The following is a 23,231-nucleotide window of genomic DNA, read 5'->3' on the forward strand; positions in this document are numbered from 1 at the left end:
AAGATAAGCAATGGAATCTAGCTCAGTCTATCTGAAAGGTGGAGCCAACTTTCATGGGATTTCCATCACCCAAAGCTGCAAGTAACATTTATTTTCAGTCCGAAGAGGAGAAGACTATTATGTTCTAGCTACTTTTCAGTCTACACTGAAATTTGTTTGAATTCTTTTACAAGCTTTCCCTTGCCTTGCTCTGTGGAGACTTCCATTCACTTGAGAAATAGGTTTTAGATTCCTTGTTGGAGAGTGAGAAATGGCTCAATATTTCAAAAACAAAACAGAAAACACAAGATGAACAAATAAATGTGAAACCTCATCCTATTGCAATTTCATTACCTATAAAACTACAGCCATTTCAATTTGTGAAACCTAGCAATTTCTCCTGCACCTGTCAAACCTGCCTGGCATTTCAATAAGTTGTTCCACATGTTGTCTTTGCTCCTTTTTTAACATAGGTTGAGAAATATGGTCTAAAAAAGGGCTACACACAGACAAAAAGTAGCTGATCAGAGTAAAGCCACATTTTCAAACTGCCAGTCATAAATAGTCATTCATACATATAAAAGAAATAAAAGTTCTTCAATGGAAACTGTAGTAACAGATGTAAACCAGATACACTTGAGAAGTATGGAAACAAGGGAGGCTTTCTTTTTGCCATTTACATTATTTTTCCTTCTTAGATTGGTGTTTTTCCAGGAGCGCACACACACGCACAAGAAACATTTTGACCAGCACTTTTATCCCTCATGGTCTTCTTCTTATTACAAGATGATTGCAATAAAGATCTTTGTTTTAGAAACACAAGCTGAAGTGTAAGTCACCAACACTGACTCATCAGCTTGAAGGCTGGAGTCTTTCACATGTGAAGGCTGTTAGTTTTGGGAAGTCTGTGACTGAAGCAGCTTGTTTTGAGTCTCTTATTCCACATGCTTGGTTGTGTGTGGGTTTTCTTTTGCCTAGTTCTTGAAAGAAAAAAAAAAAAAATCTGAAGTCATTTCGGGTAAAAGCCACTGGAAGCTAACACATTTTTCCTCTTAGCAAGCCAACATTTTTTGAGGGTTCGAGGCTGATCCAGTTAAACAATAACTGTGACATCAGAGAGAAGTATTTACTGTTGAAAATACCCTGCAGGTAGGAGGATATGTATGATTTCAGTTCATCGTGTCACTTTTTTGGGCTCCTGCTCACCAGTGTAAATGACTGTGTCAAAGAATAAGTGGAATAGAGAAAGAGGTGTCGCTTTGCTTAAAGAATTAACTTCATTTAGAGCAAACAGAAATTGAAGAAGGGAAGCAGAGAGAGGAAATGCCTCAGACAGACAAGTTAGCCAGGTTTTTTAAATGGACTGGATAGTTTTTCTAGTAAGGGAAATCAGAACACAGCGTAATGTTGTAGAGCTGGCCAGAGACTCTCTTGCTAGAGAGAACATTTTCAAAAGCAGTAAATGCACCAAACTCCCTGGCACTTGGCTCCTTCCATCCCCTGCAACTTGCTCCCCTGAATGTGGGTGTGGGGAGCCTGGCTCACCTGTCTTCAATTAACCTGTTACGGCCAGGAGACTAATTTTTAGGTGGCATACCTATACCAGAGAAAGCCAGCATGTATATCCGGATCCCACATTAACGCACAGATCTGCAAAGATGTTTGGGTCTAGTAGCTGCTGAGGTTTTCTAAAACTCACAGAAGTTCCTCCAAGAACCTCATAAAGCACAGTGCTTGGCTGGATTCTCCATCATCTTGCAATGGAGAAGAAACAATCTCTCCCTTCATTTCTGTATGAGCCTATTCAATCCACAGGCTACTAAACTGTGAAGGTCCAGGTGGGTTAGGTCTTGCAGGGAAAAACAGGGGAAGTACAAAGAACAGGAGAAATCTGGTGAAAAGGAAAAGATTTATTTATCTAACTTTTGGAGGACTGCAAGTATGCTTGGAACTCTACAGAAAGAGAACTCATAAGGCTTTTGTCATATCTAATTACAGCTCTTTCAGGTTTAGTATACACTGAATAATTGGGGGGTGGAATGAACAATCTCTCAGTAACTCAGTTCTTTTCAACATTCCTTAATTAATCTTGAATAGAGAAGGAAAGAATAAATTTAGTCCAGGCAAGGTGTCCTAGAGCAGTCACCTTTGCTCCCTCAGCAGTTCTGTGCTCAGAAGTGCAGAACAAAAGAAGAGCCATAAAAAAAAAAAAAAAAAAAAAAAACAACTTTTGAATCTAAAATGAAATTAGTTCCTCTCACAGAGGATGGTGGAGGATATATATGTGAAAACAGTGAGCTCAACATGAGCTCTCTGCTCTAACGGAAGTTTCTGACAACATGAACCAAATCTCACAGTATCCTTATCAAAAACACAGACCTCCAATGGTCCAGATCTTGGATCTCTTTGTAAAATCCAGGGAGATTTTTTTCTTTTCCCTGGAAATATTTTGGAAGGGAGTACAGAAGAAATTTTAACTGGGGAACTTCAGAATAGCACTGGGGATGCTACTCAGTTGCCTTGATGGGGCCTAAAAGGTCGGTCTACACCACATCTAGCAGGCCTGTTCCCAGTTTTGTCATGTACTGGAGGTCAGTGCATAGAGATTAATAATGGAGTTCTGTCCTTTTTATAAAAAATTACACATGCACAAATTCCACTTTCATTGCATGGTTGTTCTAAAGACTAGAAAACTCTTGGCCAAGGATGTATGGAGGAGCCAGTATCACAAATCCTGTATATATACTTAGGCAGGTGGTGCCCAGAGATACACCTCACCACCTCAGCGCAGCCAATAATTTGATTGCAGTGATGACAGGCATAGAAGACATTCAGGTCTAGACTGGTGTCAGGGCAGCAGGAGGGTCTTTTCTGCTCCACCACACAGAGATATATTCTGCAAAATCTCTCTCGCTCTCTCAATCTGTGTGTGTGTGTGTGTAACCTGGTTGTTTCATTTGTAGCAGAGCCAGGAAGAATGAACCAGAACTGGAATAATGAACTTGACAGAGAAGTGACTGTGGAAATACAAAAATGTAATCTATGGATGGATCAAATGCCCTGTTTTCAGAGAGGCAATGGGAATACTGGCACTGTTTGATTCTCTGAAAATGCTATGAAGTTATCAAGGCTTTAAAGCAGTACAGTGTCGGCCTAACTACACATCCACTGTGCCTTACTCAACATGTAAGGGAGTCCAATTAATCCATGTGAGCTTGGTGACCAATGAATACCCCTGACTGCAGGCTGAATCTTTAGACTGCAAATCCACAGAGTTGCTGAGCACTGAACAGCATTTAAGTTCATCTATTTTCTGAGAGGTCATACTCAGCCTTGACCAGTAATATTAAATAAAAAGATTTGGTTATTAATTAATGTTGCATTTTTAATTTGCTAAACAAGCTAGAAATAAGGCTAAAGTCAATGACATCACTGTAGAAAGGGACAAGGTGTTCATGGAGCAAAAGAGATGACAACATAGAGAGAGGATGCAAAATTGGGGTCACGGTGTACAAGTTTCTCATCACATCTCCAGTTTGTTGGCCTAAGAAACAAAGGCCACGTTAATTAGCTAAAGATTGCTTTGGTTTGGGGTACTGGCGTTGAACATGAGCTGAAATACCTGAACAGATTTCTGAAGATACTTCTCACAATAGGGAATATTGCCTCCCACTGCTCCACACATGCTCTGGATTAGTTGGTATTTTGGAATAATTATTTCTGTATCACAGTTGAGTTTGCTCACTGAAGTCTGTTCAGACCAAGATAATAGTAGGTGTGCATTTTAGGCATGTAAATACATATGTCTTGCTTCTTTCTAAGGTGCAATACAATAGGGTGAGATCCTGGCTGCACAGGCAGGCAGCAAGTTTGTTACAACATATAACAGAAAAAAAGGTCTGTGAGTTAAAAAACTAAGTTTGAAAAACATTTCAGTATTTTGTTTTGATCACAGTATGAGGATGATAATCCCAAGCATCTGATCAGAAGATAAAGATTATGAGAATCTGACACATTTTTGTTGATTTCATGCACCTTCCTCCAATAAGAGATTAGGCCTCATTTGAGTGACTATAAATCCTTGTAGACGATGGATACGTCACTTTATTTGAGGAACAGAAATGATATCTTGAGTGCTGTGCTCTGAATTATTATCACCAAATTTTCTTTTATTATTAAAATAGTCTGCATAACCTTTACTTTCAAGGATTCTTACAGAGAAACAATAGAAGTCAACTTGACAAGAGTTCAAACAAGAACTGAATCACAGTTTGTAATCATTAGCTGCAGGTTGTAAGTTCCTAATACTGGACATTTTCCCAGATGCATAACTTCAGCAGCAGCATAGCCATTGCTAACTTTATTATAGGTTTTCATATCACAGGCTGTCCTCCACCAACATTACTTTCCATTATCTTCTCTTTAGATGCCTTTTCTAATAGCTCTTCTTTGCGTCACAGCATCGCAGTTAGTCAGAAAGGCTTTACACAGAGGATTCCCACAGTGACTTTGTTCCCATAGCATAGAGGTTTAGTTCAATGCTACAACCAGAAAAGATGAGGTTACAATGTCTCCTCTGATAGCAACCAGAGGTGCTATTCTGGACCTCTCTCTCACCAACAAGAAGGGGCTGGTGAAGAATGTGAGGCTCAAGGGCAGCCTTGACTGCAGTGACCATGAAATGATAGAGTTCATGATCCTTAGGGCAGCAAACTCAGTACCCTGGACTTCAGGAGAGAAGACAGGCCTATTCAGGGATCTGCTTTGTAGAGTACCATGGGGTAAACCCTGGAGGGAAGAGGGGCCCAAGAACGCTGGTTAATATTCAAGCATCACCTCCTCCAAACTCAGGAGCAATGCATCCCAACAAAGAGGAAGTCAGGCAAAAATGCCAGGAGGCCTGCATGGATGAACAAGGAGCTCTCTGCCAAACTCAAGCAGAAAAGGAGGCCTACAGAAGGTAGAAGCAAGGATAGGAGTCCTGGGAGGAATACAGAGACATCGTCTGAGCAGCCAATGATCACGTTAGGAAAGCCAAAGCCCTGACAGAATCACATTTGGCCAGGGACATCAAGGGCAGCAAGAAAGGCTTCTGTAGGTACATTGGTGAAATGGGAAGACTAGGAAAATTGTGAGCCATCTCTGGAAGGAAATGGGAGACCTGTTTACCTGGGATATGGAGAAAGTTGAGGTACTCAATGACTTGTTGGCCTCAGCCTTCATCAGCAAGTTCTCTAGACACATCGTTCAAGCCCCAGAAGGCAAAGGCAGGGACTGGGATAATGATGAACAGCCCACTGTAGGAGAAGATCAGGTTCAAGATTATCTAAGGAACCTAAAGGTACACAAGTCCATGGGACCCAATGAAATACATCCACGGGTCCTGAGGGAACTTGCAGATGCAGTTGCTGAGCCACTATCCATTGTACTTGAGAAGTCGTGGCAGTCTGGTGAAGATCCTGCTGGAAGAGGGAAAACATAACCCCCATTTTAAAAAAGTGACAAAGGGAAGGACTACAGGCCAGACAGTCTCACTTCTGTGCCTGACAACACCAAGGAGAAGATCCTCCTGGTATCTATGCTAAGGCACATGGAAAACAAGGTGATTGGTGACAGCCAACATGGCTTCACTAAGGGCAGATCATGCCTGACATGTTTGTGGCCCTCTACAGTGGATTGGATGGGGCTTTGGACAACCTGATCTAGTGGGGGGTGTCCCTGCCCATGGCAGGGGGGTTGGAAGTACGTGAGCTTTAAGGTCCCTTCCAACCCAAACAATTCTGTGATTCTAAGGAGAACCCCTGTAAGCCAACCTTTTAGCAATGAGGGGTCCAAAATTTTGCATGAATCAGCGTGTGTCAGATGATGACAATGTTTTTCAAAATGTCATTTATTTTAAAGCAAGAAATAAATTATCATTAATCAAATTACAACTTACTTACAGTTAAGCACATTAAAGTTTAGCAGTCTTTCATTAGACAAATGCAAGAATCCTTTAGTAAAACAAAAGATACTGAAAGAACTATGTATTTTTTTTTCATTAATCTGTAATTACTTGAAATGGAAAGCAGAATTTCAAGCCAGTTTTGTGGCATATTCTTGGGAAAGTTATTTTTGCAATGCATCTACAAGTTTTATTGCTGGCCTGCAGTTCAAGCATTTGGACTAATAATCTTTTTTACTTCTTTTTGCTACACTCCTCAAGACCTTTCACTGCCCTGGTAAAAAACATACTTTGTAGGAACTGATGGAAGCAAGATAAACTAGCAAACATCTAATAAAAACAGAATAGGAAGTAAAATAAAATATATCTTCCACATCTGTAGTTGCCAAAAAAACAACTCTCTCCCAATCAGTCATCTAAAAAATCATTTTGATAGCAACAATAGGCTGTGATTTTCTCTGTATTATCTGTGTTCATGAAGCCTCAAGTGAGACTTGAACCTGACTGCTTTAAGCTATGTAGAAACTCAGTCTCTTTTTCTCTACCCCAAAGAGCTTGCACTCTAGTCAGGTGACCCAAGGATGCCTGCTAGGATAACTGAGGTGACCTCTCAGCATCAAACAATAGACCAGATTCAGAGTTTCAGTGAAAAGTGTTGTCTCGAGTACTCCTTTAGTAGCCGGTATTGGTACAAGGTAGTGCCTTAAAAATGCCACTTGAAGAAGTCCCAGTCTACAGTGAAAAAGAGGCAGCCCCCACCCCCGTGCACAGCTCATCATGCTTCTGTGCTTCTGATGCTATGCCGATGTTTGCATACTGGGGGGTTGCCCATGGGAGACACAAGAGCAGTGAAATAAGCACCAGGTTACGGAGCACAGCATGCTCCTCTCTTAGGCTGTCACCTCTTCAGCCACTTCCTGATGCATCACAGTGCAGGAACAGGCTTTGGCCATGCTGAAAGACTCATAATACGAAGGTGCCCCTCGGCATGCTTGACTTTGTTGGGCAGGCAGGTTCTCTATTTGTCCTGCTTTAATGATCTGAGTGGACTTAATGATCTGAGTGGACTGGAAATAATAGCTTTCCAAGTTTAACATAGGATATAGCACCTTTGTTGCCACTGCAGCATGAAGAATGCCACATGTGCCTTCTTAGAATTTGAAATAAATATATTATTTTGGTGCTTGTGTTATTAAGCTGCTTAGAGCTCCTGAACATCTTCCAGCCAAAACATATACTAGCAGATGTTTGCTGCTGCTGTTTCAGGAAAATGTGTCTTTTTTTTTTTTTTTTTTTCCTAGTGAGGAAAAGTTACAGTAAGGATCAGGAAACACGAATAATTTCTGTCTTCTATAATAACTTGTCTAATTGATGTGGATACCTATTTCCTGTTGTTCACTTATCTGTGAAATGGGAATGATTTTGCTGTCTCATCAGGATATTTTGAGACTTGGTTAATTGCTTGTAAGTTGATTTGAAAACCTGTCGGTGCTGTGTCTTCAATAAACATTAAAATTTATTGATCTTGGAGTTATTCACTGTTTCCTTACTCTCCATAGTTAGTTGTCTTGCTGTAAAAACAACTGTTGTAAATAAAATCCACTAACAATTATTTCCTGATAGCATGCTATTTAAAACAAAACAAAACAAAACAAAACAAAAAGCTGTCTTATTGATTTGATTTTGCAAGCTTCTTTCGTGCATTTAGGTCTTGCTTGCTTTTCTGTTGTTTTAGCATATCCATTTACATGTTTTTCTGCAGAGACTGTTGTTCTTCTATTTTCCCCTTCCCTGCATTAGCCAATTTGTTAAAAGGATATGAGCTTTCCCCTTGTTTTCAATTCTCTGATTCCTTTCTCCATGAGCACAACTGTTGACTTCTCCCAGGCTTGTAACCTTCATCAAAACCATGTCTTTAATTAGTAGGTAGGGAAACATATACAACAAGGTGCTCCAAATTCTTATTCCTTCCCAGCTTCTGCAGATCATATTTATCATTCTCCCCATTTGACAGAGAAACCACATTGATTGTTCAGCAGACACAGCCATTGGCTCTCTCAGTAGCTCAGTTTGCATCACCTCTTTCCGGACAGCCAAGGGTGTCCAGATTCTTTTGCACTGCCCTTCTTGCTGGCAGTTTCTTGCATCACGATGTTTTTCAGACAATCTGGATGTTCAGACTGAGGTTAAATGATATCAAGGCTGCTGAGCTGAGTTATGATAGCAGTGACATCATTGTGTTTGGAGTAGGATTGCTTTAAGAATTTAACTCCAGCCTCTGTGGCCTTTAAAAACAGTGTTAATATGCACTTGGCAGAAGAGTCGGAGATCTCATGGGTGTCCCATCCCTGAACAGAAGCCATACTCAACTCTGAAGGCACGTAACGAAGAGAGACCAAAGAGCTATTCAGGTTCAAGCAATTCTAATCTGAACTTGAAAGAATAAGCCAGAGCAGGCTCTGAGAGGAACCTCACCCCCACTGCTATTTCACTAGTAATGGTGTATAATAAGACTGAAAATGGTAGGATAGCAGTGAATAGCAGTGAGTGAGTCTGGAAAAATCCATTAAGACTCTGAAATTAAAAAAAAAAAAAGAGAGAGAGAGGCAAAAAGAGGTCTGTTTCTCAGAAAGCTTGAGCTGAGATTAAAAGGGAAATCACAAGATGAATTCCTTTGGTCTGTGTTTTCCAGGAGGAGAATGATGTATACAGCATAGGAGAAAAAGCCTTATGGGACTATGTGTAGAGAAACAAAACTTACCACATTTGAAGTGAAAGAAATCTTTAAGAGTTTAATATGTTGAGATAACACTCAACATACATTTACCAGTATGCCAGACTTGCCTGATGTCTTCCTTTGATGAGGGAAATGTGGGTAATCTACTCCATATGGTCTTTGGTAACTCAGTAAGACAGTGATAACACGTGAGAGTTAATTAGTTAAAATGGAAAATAAGAGTACTCTTATGAAAATAAGTATGAGAGAAAGAAACTAAGAAAGTGTATTAAAAACAGGAAGGTTAGTACTGGAGTTGGGTTTGATACAAAACCTAGGCTTGTGCCTATAAAATTTGCCAAAGACAAAAAAGGAGGCCTGCTCAGCAGAAGAGGACCAGAGCAGGTGGACAGGAATGAGATGGAGGTTAGAAATGTGAAGAGAACTTTCTGAGAAATAACAGCAAAAGAGGACTATATAGATGCTTTGATATACTGAAAGAAATCTACAGGCGGCAAATGTGTCAGCTTCCTTTGTCTACTGGGGAGCAGAAAGTCTACCCTAAAAGAAGAGTCAAAGAGAAACCTATCCAAATACAGCTGAATGAAGAGATGTCTGCTCTCTATAAATACACCAGTGGTTGTACATATGAGGGAAGAGGAAGAGCAATTTGTTACTTTATGTTGGTACAAGAGAAAGTTGGGATAAATTGGTCATATGTAAAATTAGACCAAAAATGAGAGGAGGATTTCTAACTTTTCAAAGAGGGACTTTTAACCCTCAGGTTACAGACTGGCAATGGCACTTCTAAGTGCCTGCAGCTTTGGCTGATGCCAAGCAGAGCCATGGATGCTCAGCACCTCTTCACACAAAAGAGCTGGGATGGGAAAGAAGCCTGTACTGCAGCACAACTCTGTCTCGCTTGCAGTCAGCCAGGATCCTTGTCTTTGGAAATCAACTTTAAAACATGCGTACTTTTATGACGTTGGCCCAAGCAGCTAATAAAAGCAGCAGTCATCCCATATAAAGCTGGCATTTTCCTAAGGTACAGTCAGCTTCAGATCTCATTTATTTTCTTCTAGGTAAGCTCCCAATTACCCTAAAAAAATATGACTCTAGCCCTGGAATGAATTTCTAGACCCATAAAAGTGGCAGAGCAGAGAGCAGCCCCTCCAGCACAATCTACCAGGAAGAACATAATCTGTAGGAGGTCAGCTGAAAATACTGATTTCAGGGGCTTTCTTTATCACTAAGTTACTGTAATCCTAAAAAGGGTTTTCAGGTAATTTTGCAGTCCCCTTGGCAGCTCATTGCCTTGAGCTTTAATGCAGGCTGAGCTGTCATCTTCATGCAGGATGATGTTTATAAGTTAGCCTCTTCAGCTTGTATATGGAGAAAGCTGCTGGTGTGCAGTGACATAAAATATCCACCTAGAAAGGAGAAGGGCATGGTTTACCCAAACTGTATATTTGGAAAAAACTGCATAGAAACAAAGATAGGGATTTTCTCTTCCTTCTTTGTGAGCTCACTTTAGCTTGACCTAAATTGCTAATTAATGCAAATTTTCTCAGTGAAAAAGGATTATGGATATTCTTTCCCTTATCAGGTTTCAGACTAGCAAATCCTTAATCCATGCAATAAAATTCTTCTGTAAGACATGCCCTAGTATTTTTTTCTGCCTTTTTTTTTTTTTGTCCATTTATGGAAGACAGTTATTTCATTTCCCATTTATCAGTCATTTATCTTTGTCACATTCTGAATAAATTTGTATTTGCTCTTGGTCCAGGCCTAAGAGGATAATGAATTTCCAGGCTCACTGAGGTTACCATATCATCAGCCAGTATTTAAGTGGCACAGGCAGTTCATCATTCATCCTGGTTTAACCATTTTGTTGTGTTATGTGAAACGGTATGTTATTGCAAGATGAGGGAGGTTATATATTGAATAATGTTATCCAAAAGTCTTTATAAGGGAGGAAAACACAGCAGAAGAAGGCAGTGCAAATACCACAAACCCCTGCTTCTGAAAACCATCTGGCAACGATGGCAGTAGGTGCCACTGAAAGGTCCCTCTGCCCTGGGATATCCTGTTGGCTGACTGGCAATAGCGTAACTGCAAGTTTGCCTCATTCTTTGATCTTAAAATCAGTACAGTCCAATTCTATTTTTAAATCTGCATGGTTCTGGAGGGTGAGACCTCTGAGCCCCTCACAATTTAGGGACATGATTTCTGCCAATTAACAAAACCTTTTAATTGAACTCTGGGAAAGTCAAAATAGTGCTATCATATGAAAAGGAGAGATTCCCCAGCCATTTATTACTAAACCAAGTCAGTGGACAATTTATATTGGTATCCAGTATGCAACATTAGTAGACGGGGCAAGGGACGGCAGCAAAACAGGAGTCCTGACAATGAAGGTAATTACATGCTATTAGATGATAATATCTTATATTAGATGATAATGTCTTATAATAATGTCTCCCAGCCTTGTCAGATGGAGATCCTTTTATGCCATGACCCAAGATCATGTGAACAATGGCTTTTAGAAATTATCTTCTTTGGAGTAACTTCAGATTCTCTCCTTGTGCCCATGATTGCCCCATCTTCTTCTCTCTCCTTCTCTTTTAAGACTTCTGTGTCATCATTAATTAAAAAACTATTTTTAATTATTAAAATGTCATCTTGATCTTAGTCACATTAAGTTGTTACACCTCTTGGAACCAAGCTTTGCAAATCATTTGATTTTCTTCCAAACAGGATAGATTTTAAGTGGATGGGGTCGCTACTTGCTCCAACCCTTCCAGCATTGAGTGCTACAAAGTATTCTGCAAAAGCAATAGTTTCTATTTTTCCTTTTATTTTATCTGTGTGCTGCCTGCTAATTTCAGCCCTTCCTTCCTGTTCTCCAACCTCCGGACATGATTAGCCTGTACTCTGAATCATCTGACACGGCAGGCAGCATCCCAGAGGGTCAGCGCTTTGTCATCAGAAGAAAATAAGCCAGGCTTAAAAAAAATCTGGTCTTCAACTTTAAGTCAATGTTTGAATGCAATTTCAGCCTAGCCTAAATCCACAGAACTTTGACAGTCCTTTCCGCACTCTTGGCCAGAGCAACACAGAGATTTGCAATTTAATAACAACAATAGACTCAATGGAAAATGAAAAAAATGAAGATACATCTAGTGCTTCCTTCCAAAAAAATTCTAATCAACCTGAAAAAATAGGAAGATTTCCTGCGGTTTGTGTGTTCTAATGTAGATTGATACAGGCTTTTTAGAATTAGACTTGAAAGCATCTGTGCTAGCAATGTGCGCTTTTCCAGGAGAAAGACATGGTGACTTTAAACTGGAGGTGTCAGGGTCCCACCCCTTGTTTCATTAAAGACGCTGCTGGTGATCCAGGGGAAGCCTATCCAGCATCCACGCAACAAAACTGCTTCTCTGGCTTTCAGTCATCAGTAAGTACAGCGTGGACAGGAATACCCGACCCCTTCAGTGAGGTCTGCTGAGCTCTGCAGGGCAAGACCTGCCTCTCACTGTAAATATAGGATGCACCCTACTTGCTGGTGTTGGTTATGGGCTGCTGGTGCTGTGGTGATGCAACTGTCAAACAAATAACCTCACACACTAGATCCAAATCAAGAAACCTAACAGCTGTGCTTCTGCAGGCACAGGATTTTGGTGGTTCTTCAAACAGAGTGTCTGGATCATTGGTACTGAACAAAGTCAACTGTCTTTAACCATCTTGCTCCATCCTCCCAGTAATTAAAACCAGCATGTTACTTGGCCAACAAACATGGTATACATTACTGGAAGTCAATAACACATTACAAACATGTAGCTCTTCTTGTTTGTATACATTTCAAGCACAATAAGAACAATGTAATTAATACTTGAATGCAGAGGATTTTCTGGAAGGAAGATAAGGATATCTATTGGGATAAAAGAAATGTTAAAGAATATGCATATTGATTGACAGAAATGTATACGGAGGGAATTTCCTTCAGTTGTGTCTGTAAATTGGTTTTACTGATTGCATCCATCTTCATTATAATAGCAAGAAGGTAACATCTGATAAAACATAAGCATTGAGAAAAGAAAAATGGCTATTTTCTCCAGACCCACTGTCTGGGACTGTTCCACTATGCTAGCTTCTTTAGATAGGACTACAGCCAACAATCTTTTCCAATGAGAAATTCACTGATCAGCAGTATAGCTTTGAAAAACAAAAACAACCAGCAACCCACCAACATCCAAAAACTATTTTCCCTGCTTCTAGAACAAAATGTTGTAGAGGCTTCCAGTGATAACTTGTTTTAGCTCTAAACAGAGGCAGAAGACAACTGCCAATAATTAACCTCTTACAGGAACTGCAAGCTATTTTATTTCCTCTTTAATAATACATTTATCTTTAAGTCTCTCAGCAGTTTTGAAAACCAGATAGTCCTTTCTGGTGACCTGAGTATCAAACATACATGTGCCAAAAGTAATATACTTAAATGAGAAGTTGCCTGGGACGAGAACCATTTTTATGGGCTGAGTGTGCATGGTGTCTGGATTATCTCTATGAGGCTTAATCAGACAACCTTAGAAACAACAAAAAATGTCAGCAAAGACTACTCTTCTTTTCTTCAAGTAACTCTGTTAGCATTTTCTACTCTGCCCTTAAATCGGGTATCTTGGTGCCCAGAAGGATTTGACCCTGGCTTTTAAATCAGTAGCTGGTGCAGGCATCGCTTTCTTTGCCTGAAGGGTTAAATGGACTGACCATAATCTTGGCATAACGAAGAGAGAGAATGAATGGGAATGAATGAATGAATGAATGAGTGAGTGACTGAGTGAATGGAGCAGCTTATCTGCTCCTACTCTAGTCTGTTTAAAGAGAGGGTTGTCATTTTAATCATTCAGGAAATCCTTTCCATAGAAGAGTCCCCAGATCTGATGCGTTGCTTCTCCTTTCTGGGTCTACCCAGGCATATTCAGAATACCTGTCCTGCTTCCACATGGAAAGGACTTTGTTGCTCAAGTTAAATGGAGAGTGTGCAGCACCGTCGCTATAGAAGAGTCAAAGAAATAGAAAGGACTTAACTAAGGTGATGAAGTAGAGCATTACATGTACAGGTCTTTAAGGAACCAGCAGCCAAATAGAATACGTAACAGACCTTTTGAAATCCTGACATATCTCCTTAAGCTAAAGAATATAAAAGAAAACCAAATCCAGGTGTACCTCCCTCTTATTCTTTTCTCCCATGTTAATTGTGATTACAGTCAAATTACAGACTGTGAAATATTTTGCTGAGCTCACAAACACCTCTTTGTTCTCTCTTTTTTTTCCCTGCTCCATGAGATGATGAATGGAGGTGGGTAATGCAGCACTTCGGGCAAGTGAATGAAAGGTGTGGAGGGAGTCATACCCCTAGGTGCCGGTGGAGGAGGGAGTCAGAGAGCGAGACAAGCTGCAACAAACCCGCACTCTGATTTGGACCGTATTATCCCAGTCTGAATAGCTGCTTGTATGGCGTCAAGCCCTGTGGTCAGCCCTGATTGAGATATACATTCCTCAGCAAAGAGTGCTTACGTAATGCCTTTCGGTCCCCCCGTCCCTCTCCCTAGCTCCGCTTTGCCCATGGTTATTGCCCTTGGTGTTTGGTCGAGCTGCCAGCGTGACGGGCTCCGTGCACTAGGAGACTGGTATTAAAACACCTTCCCCTGTCAATGACTTTTACATTAACAGAAATAACAACTACAACAAAAGAAAGTGTAAAGAAAGAAATAATTAAAGGGAAATCTTACCCTCTTTTTAAAAAACTGAAAGGCTGAGCACTTCTTGACTGGAAATCCATTCATGTCTTTGTTGACCATTTTCCACAGTGAAGGGTACACAGTGATAGATCCAGTGTGGCACTTGCTTAGTGCATCTGCTTTCTTCTGTATCCCTTCAGTTAATGACAGAGCAAGACGGGAGCCTCACTGGCACAGCTCGGGCAGCTGTCCTTTACACATTCATCCTGCTGCACCAGCTACTGCAGCAGCAGCAGCGAGCAGCAGCCTTTCCCAGCTCTCGGTTGCAGCAGGCTACCAGCTCCTTAAAAACGTCCCCTAAATGCACACACTCCTATAAAAGCCTGTGACAGCTTTCAAATAACAGGCAGCAGATCTCAGGCTAAATGGGTCTCACACAAACCCAGGTCCTTCCGTCTGTCGGGTGCTACTGGTGCCTCACGCTTCATAGGCAGCGAGGCTACTGGGCTCAGTTCGCTATTCCTCTTCTCCAGGTGATGTGATTCACTGCCGCTTGAGATGAGAGCTGGGTTTGATTGTGCAAATTCCAGTGGGAGCTGCAGTTCGGCAACAGCAGGGAGGGAGAGAGAGAGAGGGAGGGAGAGATGCACGGGCTCACAGCTGAGCACAAATAACCATACAAAGGATAGGAGAAAGACTCGGGGAAAGAAGTGCTGAAAGGCAATATGCTCCCCTTGGGAGAGTGACAGCAATAGGCTCTTGTTTTATATGCGGTATATGTGGACAGTCTTTGAGTGAAAAGAAAAGAGACATGGGTTAATCATATATATATATATATATGAATATATATATATATATTTTTTTTTACGTTGCTTTCCTTGCAATGATTTAGACTGTGGTACTTTGGAAAAAAGCCCATCCAATGATCAGTGTAATGCTGGGTTATGTGACAGGACATGTTGTAGACGGGGAAGCTCTGGAGCTTCATTGTGAAGTTCAATGAGCTTAAGGGAAACTGGTGGTTCCCATAAAGTACAATTACCACATCTGATGCAGATAAATGTAAAGAAAGCAGTCACAGACAAATTTGTTCAGTTATTTCTCCTTTTTTTTTTTCTGCCCTAGAAACAGAGATATTTAGATTTTAAAACTAGAAAGACTATTTCATTACACAAAAATAGGGCTGAAAAGGATCTTGAAAGGACACCTTGTCGAACCTCCCATTTATTAAATTTGATTGAGGTACATTTCATCAACCCCAGTGATTCCAATCACATGTGTTTAACTAAACTGTAAAATATCATTTAATTATGCTATATTTTCCAACAAGGTCTGAAAAATAAAATAGAGACTTCATCACTTTCTTTTGTCTTCTGTTCCAGGTTAATAAACCTCTGTTTCAAGAAAGGACCTTATTTCTAATATTAGTCTGGCTTTCTAGTTCTAGCCATAGCTTCCTCTCCAGCCTTTCTCTCTGAGATCTGTCAGCCCTGTAGTACAGAGAAGTTCCCCTCATTTGAAGATACTGGTCTACTGTAAATTGGTTACTTCTCAAGCACCTCTATAGTAAGGTAAATGGTCTGAGCATTTCACATTTTTCAGCAGAATCTGTTTTCACTATCCCTTGAATACATTCTGTCATTTTTCCCTGCCCTTTTCATCCCTTTTTTGGGAAGATCCTTGAAAAATAAGAGCATGTAAGCTCTCCATGTTAACCCCAGTATGTTTCTCCTTATTGCATTTACAGGTGAAACTATGAACTTACACCTACTGCTCTGGCTATTCCATAGAATATCCCACTATTTTTGTCCTGGGTACCTAACTGAGATCCCCTGTCACAGTGTTTGCAAGCTATGCTATCCATTCAAAAATCCCTTCCCTTCCCTTTCTCCTTTCCCTTCCCTTTCCTTCCCTTCCCCTTCCATTGTGGCACTTGCAGCTGTTACAGTGGCAATTTAATACAAAAATACTCCTTGGGACCAGGATGAAAATTCTGTTCAAGACTGCAGGGGGAATGTACAACCCCACCATAGATCACAATTCAGAGTACTCCCTTGGGAGTTGCGAGTTCGAGGTCCAAGTCACACAAAAGACATAATTTTGCATTTTGGCATCCTTAAAGGACTGTCCGGAGCAGTGGGCTGAAGATCCAATATCTCATCAGAATTGTTCCACTTTGGATAACTAATAAAATAGTCACTGGAGCAAGGAGAGAGGGAATTTTCCACTCTGCCCCTCTGTCTGCAGCTAATGGATTTCACCAAGCAGCAATTCAGCCCAGCCTCTGAAAACTGCCCAGCAATTCAGACTGCCCAGCCAGAGGCATGTTGGAGGGTTTTTTAGAAAATCTGGAATTCTCAACACGTCTCAGTGAGAGCTCCCTGCACTGAGCATCCCCTACATCCAGTCACTAGCAATTTGGGAAAAAATCTCTCATTAATCCTTTCCTGCGCTTTAGAGCTGTCAGGCCTATATTCTGGTGCTTATAGATAGAGAAGTAGATAATGGTGAGTTTTTACCAGTGGTATCTCCCAGTACTCTATTCTGAGCACCATGTGCTTTGTCCGCTCATCTGATATGCAAGGAAACTATTGTTCAGAAATGTCTTTCACTTGGGCTAACCGGCCAGCTTGCTGTGCACATACATTTATTTTTGAGATCTTTGATGTATCCCGCCACAGCTTTGATCTGACTCTCAGCCTCAGATATTTCTCCTGAGGGCTCAGCACGATATTCTCTTTAACAAAAGCATTTGTGATGCTTCTACCTTTTCTATAAGATTTCCAGACTACAAGCTGAAATCTTCTTCTCCTTCCTCTTTCCAGTGCTGATGGTGGTGGTGATTGCCTGCGTGAATATATCTCATGGCTCCTGGTGTCAGAGACTTGGCCTCCAGATCCTCTTCGCTATTTATTTTGTTTGGGTGTTGGCCTATTATCAGCTGGACGAGCTAAACTAAGTACTTAATTTAAGCATATTTCCATTAGACTTAAAAAAAAAAAAAAAAAAAAGGCCACGACAAACAAACAAACAAAACCCCATCTGCTTTCAAGCTAGCCTGATAGTTTTAAAGTACTGCAGGATATGTTTTTTGAGGCAGGTACATTGATGTCTGGGGAATGTGCTAGGACACTACAGTTGTATCGTGCAAAGCCCTCCTGGCCTCTCAAGAATATGCATATTTTGATAGGATTTCTTCTTAGCTGAAATCCTTTTGGCTCCATGACCTCAAGGGATTTTATTTACCAACTATTTTTTTTTTTAATCACAGAAAACAGAAGTGCGACTTGATAGCTGCAGAGCGTTTATTTAGCACACGTGGGCAAAAGTCTTAAAAAGCAGCAGAAAAGGTACCCCACACGTTTGTTTTTCTGCCAGTAGACAAAGATTTAAAGCCAGAGAGATTTTCCTAAGGAAAAGTGTTACACTACATTATGGTGCCAAAAGCATGGATTCATAATTAAACCTGATATAAGCATAAAACTCCATGTTCACTGCATTTAACTGCAATCAAAAGGCATAAAAATTGAGTAGGAAAATCAGAACTTGAGCCAAGCCAACCCCCTCAGCAGCGCTTTATTGTGACTGTCATGAAAGACCAAAGGCTTTCATCAACTTGGTGGCCTGCCAGATGTAGCAGGCACTTTAAACAAGTCCTACAGGTACTTCATGCTTTAACAGCCTTTAGCAGTTTCCATTAAACTGTCATATACTCACCCAATGATAAAATAAGTTTTTTATTAGGGCAGTCAAGAAAGTAATGCAGAATTTTTCTAGTAGCAAAATTTTGGAGAGTTGAAAAGCACACAGTAATACGTAAATCCCAATGAGGCATCCCCATAGGAGACCAGGTAAGTTTTTTCATTGCAGATCTTCCTGAAGGAGTGCTATAAACTCAGAGTTACATAGTATGTGGAAGAGCCTAGGCATGGACCAGAACTATCATACTGCTGGGCCTTTTACAAACACAACATCCTAATAATTCCCTTTGCCTTTAAACACTTAAGTGCAATGTAACAGGTAACTGGTGGTAAAACAGACCAGGGTATATCAGGGAACAAGTATATCATATTGATAAGTCTGATCAGCTACAGGCATAACAGCCCTGCCTAAAAAGAACGTTGAATGTGAAGTCTCAGGCTTTTAGTATCACAACCCTTGGTAAGGTTCTCTTTGCCATACTTTCAACGTTGCCTGCATCTCTGGCATGGCCCAAAAACCTGTGTTGCAGATCATTTCTAGTATCCTGTCAGCTACAGGTTCTTACACAGACTCTCAGAGTTAGTGAGTGCTTCTTTCCTACCCTCTCATCCTTTTCAGGCAGGGAAAAGTGGGTAGCTTCCAGCAACTGCAGACCTGATATTTGATGTGGGTATCCAACAGTGAATGACACAGCTTATTTCCTGGTGTACCATTGGAACAGCTCAGAGTGTATGAAAAATGAACAGAGAAAATGAACATTTGACCCTTTGACCTACCTCCAGAAATGAGACTAGTTGAGTCTGCGCATGGCTTTCATCTCAGCTCTGCCTTAGGGCTTAGTTGCTCCTTTAGCTGCCAGCCTTGTCCACATCTACCTTGAAACCTCATGGTGTGGGCACCCCTCTTACACCACTTCTCATTTGTTCTTTATCACCAACACACAGCACTCATCCCCAAAATCCTATTTGTGTTTGCCCCTGTGCTCCACTGCCACTCCTGATCATATGCGTTGCAAAGTGCTCCTCGTTGGGCAGATTTTCTTCATCTGTGTTTGCTCCTTGCTCTCCAGGTCACTGGGAGGAATGGGGAAGTCAGAGATGCACTAACAGCCCCAACGTGCAATCACCATGTTCACATACCAGAAACTAGAGCTGGTGGTATAATGTCTAGCAATAAAATATTAGTGTAAATAAAACTGTTGTGAAGAAATAAAAGTGTGTTTAGCACTTTGGAAGTTTTCTCAAAACTAGCAGTGTGTTCACTCTGAGTGTTTCAGCCCTGTCCTCTTCTTTTGAGATATTTCTGGGGCTCTTCTCAGTGCTGACAGAGGTTTGTGATATTCAAATTTGGTTTTATTTAGGGGAAAACTAAACCATGGTGGAACCCTAAGAAAGTTATCGTACTTTCCTAATGCAAAATAACACCCATGGTATTGTAGGAAGAGGGAAGGAAGAGGATAGGGGAATTTCCTCAGCTGTGAGAGTTGAACAAAGAAGAGCCTTCTGAAGAGTGCTGCTCAGAAATATGGCATGGCTGGAGCAGTGGGCTAGCCACCGTCAGAGAGCTCCAGCCCTTCGTCTGAACTGATTGACTATGCTGATCCTTTGCAATCTGTGCTGGCAGAATTGAAAAGGAAATCTAACAGCTCTCCAGCAGTTCAAACTTCTTAAAAATGGCTTACAACAGTTTTTGTTTATACACAATATCAGAAGCAATCTGAAGGTCTGATAGTTTGAAAGTATTCCAGGCCTGGAAGCAATTGTTCCATATTTCATAGGTGAGCTGAAATCCCCATCTATGCGGCCACATGTAGTTCCCATTTTTAGCCTACAGAGAGTTGGAGATATAAAACCTATTCCACAGGAAGAAAATATCCATCTATATCCTATAGGCCGCACAACAATCACCAGAAAATAATGAGTTTTGCCTGCTGCTGACCTGAGCAGAATTCAAACTGTGAAAATTTCTGTGACCATGATCAGTCAGTTTAGCTAAATAGCCTATGCGGGTAGATAGTTTTTAATTTTTGCATACTTGACTTTTGCTGTTTGATTATTTCAGGCATCTCATTTCCTTGAGTATTACTTAGAGGAGAGATGAAAAGAAAATGATACATGAAACCATGAAATAAAATAAAACTAGCTTTCACATAAGAGAGAGAAAGAGGAGATCTGGTTCTAAAGCAAGCAAAATTTCACTGGAATAGACAGAGATGCTTTGTTTATGCCAGGACTCTTTTTTTTTTTTTTTCCCCCAGAAAAGTCCAATCTAAAAAAGAAAAAAAAAAAGCCAGCAAAGAGGAAGGTCATCGTTATTACCACAGGCACTTAATTAGATTCCCTGATTGTATCTTAATTGATCTGTAAGGTTTCTCAAGATACGGGAACAAAAAGCATTAGGGGAAAAAATTGAATTTCATGGAAACCTTATCAAGTCAATAATTTTCCCTGGCTTCTTTTGCATTCCTTGAATCCATTCACAAAGGAAAGCCTCCCTGCAGCCACAGCAGCTCTTTCAGAGCACAGTCTGCCGGAGTCAGCTCTGGGGCTGAATGAGCTCTCGGTGCCGCTCCCCCTGCGGCTCCCTCCCATTCATCCACAGCTCGCAGCCTGGTGCACAGCATCTGTGTGACACCAGCCAGGGTCGCTGGGATTTTCCTGGCTCCTAAGGAAACGCTGCTCGGTGTGCAGCCACGGATGAACAAGCAGAGCTCACCAGGTAGAAAGAGGCATGCAGGAATGTAAAGGCCCTTTAAGATGAGAAAAAAAATCATGATTAAAATAAAGGTCTTACCATGAGTGCATTTCACTGTTTAAATCACACTTATTTCTGCTGCTATACTCTGGGATAGGGCCATGTCCTGACGTTTCCTGTGGTGGGGTTTTGTCGATGGTCTGTCTATGTGAACCATTCAGTTCCCAAGCAAACGGTAATTAAGTCCAAGTTGTGAGAGATTTAAACGAGGTCTGTGATGTGTTGGGTGGGGAGGAGAGGTGGGTGGAGGTTTAGCAGCTGCCCTCTTTATTTGAGAAGATAGGACTGAAATCATTAATAATACCTAACTACTGAAAGAGGACTTGGTCTTCATTCCCACCAATGACACCTTGAACACGGAAGCATTAGTGTTTTTAGATGATGTTTAAAATAAGCAAGCTCTGTGGAGGACACTGACATTTTGCATGGATTTGGTAGTCTAAGCTTTCTACTACAGGTTTATTTAAATGTGTGTATTTTGTCCAAAAACAAACAAAAAAATCACAGCTAGGACATGCACTTATCTAGGACATTTGCCAGTGCTGTCAAGGACAGTTTTATGGGAATGTATAAACAAGTCCAACCTGGAGATGCTGTTCATTTTCCTCAGCGGGCTCAGCATGCATGCTTGAGTACTCATGCTGTGGAAATCTGCTCTCTCTGTCTAGCAGGTTGAGAAACGAATTATTGCAACCATCCCTCTAGGCCAAAAAAATCCACTGATTGTTACAGTAGCTAGGTCTGAGCTCTCATTGCCCTTCACTTTTCAGGGGACATTTCTGTCTGCAGATCATCTAGTGTTCTCATCTGCTCGCTTCCCAGGGTGGTGTTTCTGCCCTAGTCACCTTTTTCACTCGTACCACAGAGCCATTCGGCACGAACAGCATTTACCACCCTAATAAAACTCAGCGACTAGTGCACTCAGCTTCTGCTGTCCCTTCTCCCTACTCAGCTGGCCACTGGGGAGTACCTTTTGACATCTCCCTCTTGATTCCTCTTCATTGTGAATTCTAGGTCAGTGCCTCCACATTCCCTGTAGTGTAGCAAAATTTCCCATTTATTTAAAAAACAAACAAACAAACAAAAAACAATTAAACTAGAATAGAAGTTTTCCTGTTATATTCCCCAGCTACTACAGTCAAGTGAATAACTGCATTTAATTTGGGGCCCAAAATTTCCTTTGTTTCACTCTGCCTCTGCTGTACAAAGCCGAGACAAATTTCCAAAAAGTACAAAGTCGATATCATGTAGTCCACCTAAAACGGGCTTGCTTAAGACTGTTTGGCACAGAGGTGAGGAAAAGACTCCGATGGGACCAGCACCAACTTAGAAATATTCCCAAGAAACCTGATCCCTCAGAGGGATCAGATGAGTCACAATTACTCATTTGCTCCTTCAGATGGCTGGGGAGGGGGACATGGGGTAATAGCCTATTAACATTAACTCATAACATCTAAAAATTGCAACAGCCCACATGCGGGTCAGTTACAGTGGCTGCCGTGTATGGGAGACAGAGCCAAGATCTACCCAGTTGCTTCTCTCCCAAACTCGTATCTTCGCTGACTCCCGTTGCAGTCAGACCCAAGGTATGAGCTGTCTGTGTAGGAGTGTTTCCAAGTGGTACTTCTCCAAGGCACAGTGTAAGCAACACTGACACACACACTCTGCTAGTCCAAATCATCAGTTAGCCCTGCAAAAGGGCAAAATGAGTGGCAATGCTGGCTGTTTTTTGCCCTGTATCTCAAGGTCTTTCAGCCAGTCTTTATCTGCTCGGAAGACCTGGGCTGAGTAGCAGTGGGGTCCACATGACCATTTCTCAGTGAGGTAAATTGGCTATCTAGATGACAATGCTTTTGGCAGCTTAAAGACCAAAGAAGCTTGCATCAGAAAATATTTAGGTACAGGCAATTTGAAAAAAAATCAGGTACCATTATGACTGAATTACCTGACTCTATCTTCACAGGAAACTCAGCTATTGCAAACCTCCATTTATAGCAAAGCAAATTAAAGTCACTAATTGTTTCATATGTGCAATGTGGGAATTGCAGTTTCATTTATAATGAAACTTTGATTACACCATAATTGTTCTGGCAGAAAAATGTCTCCATTTTCAGAGGCCTCTGCTGCGTTTTCAGACTGTGTCCATGTCTGCAGTAGTTTTTCCTTTTAAATTCCTTGACTAGCATTGTGCAATCAAATCTCTTTAGGCCTTCCCAGAATTGTGATTCATATTGTCTGATTCTCAAAATCCAGACAAATCCAACAGAAACACTCCTTTAGGTGGAAGAGCAAACAGAAATGCAGCGTTATGGAGAGCCTGGTAAGTCCTGAGTGTTCTGTGCAGAGTCCCAGGGGAAATATCAGCTCATGCTTTTAACTTTGTGCTGCAGACTTC

General features: G+C 41.1%; 1 protein-coding gene across 1 annotated transcript in view; it reads right to left on the minus strand.

The window, feature by feature from the left end:
• The window catches only part of LOC310896723 (uncharacterized protein), a 58,091-nt gene extending 36,147 nt beyond the window's left edge, over positions 1-21,944 (minus strand). Inside the window, exons 1-3 of the mRNA XM_083829349.1 lie at positions 20,876-21,944; positions 18,859-19,155; positions 14,432-14,976 (exon numbers count right to left, since the gene is read on the minus strand). Coding sequence (XP_083685475.1) covers positions 14,432-14,500 — 69 coding nt within the window. The 5' untranslated portion in view covers positions 14,501-14,976; positions 18,859-19,155; positions 20,876-21,944. The remainder of the gene's footprint in view (positions 1-14,431; positions 14,977-18,858; positions 19,156-20,875) is intronic.
• Positions 21,945-23,231: the final 1,287 nt, after the last annotated feature.

Source organism: Anser anser (assembly GCF_964211835.1).
Source record: "Anser anser genome assembly, chromosome: 3".
NCBI classification, from domain to species: Eukaryota; Metazoa; Chordata; class Aves; order Anseriformes; family Anatidae; genus Anser; species Anser anser.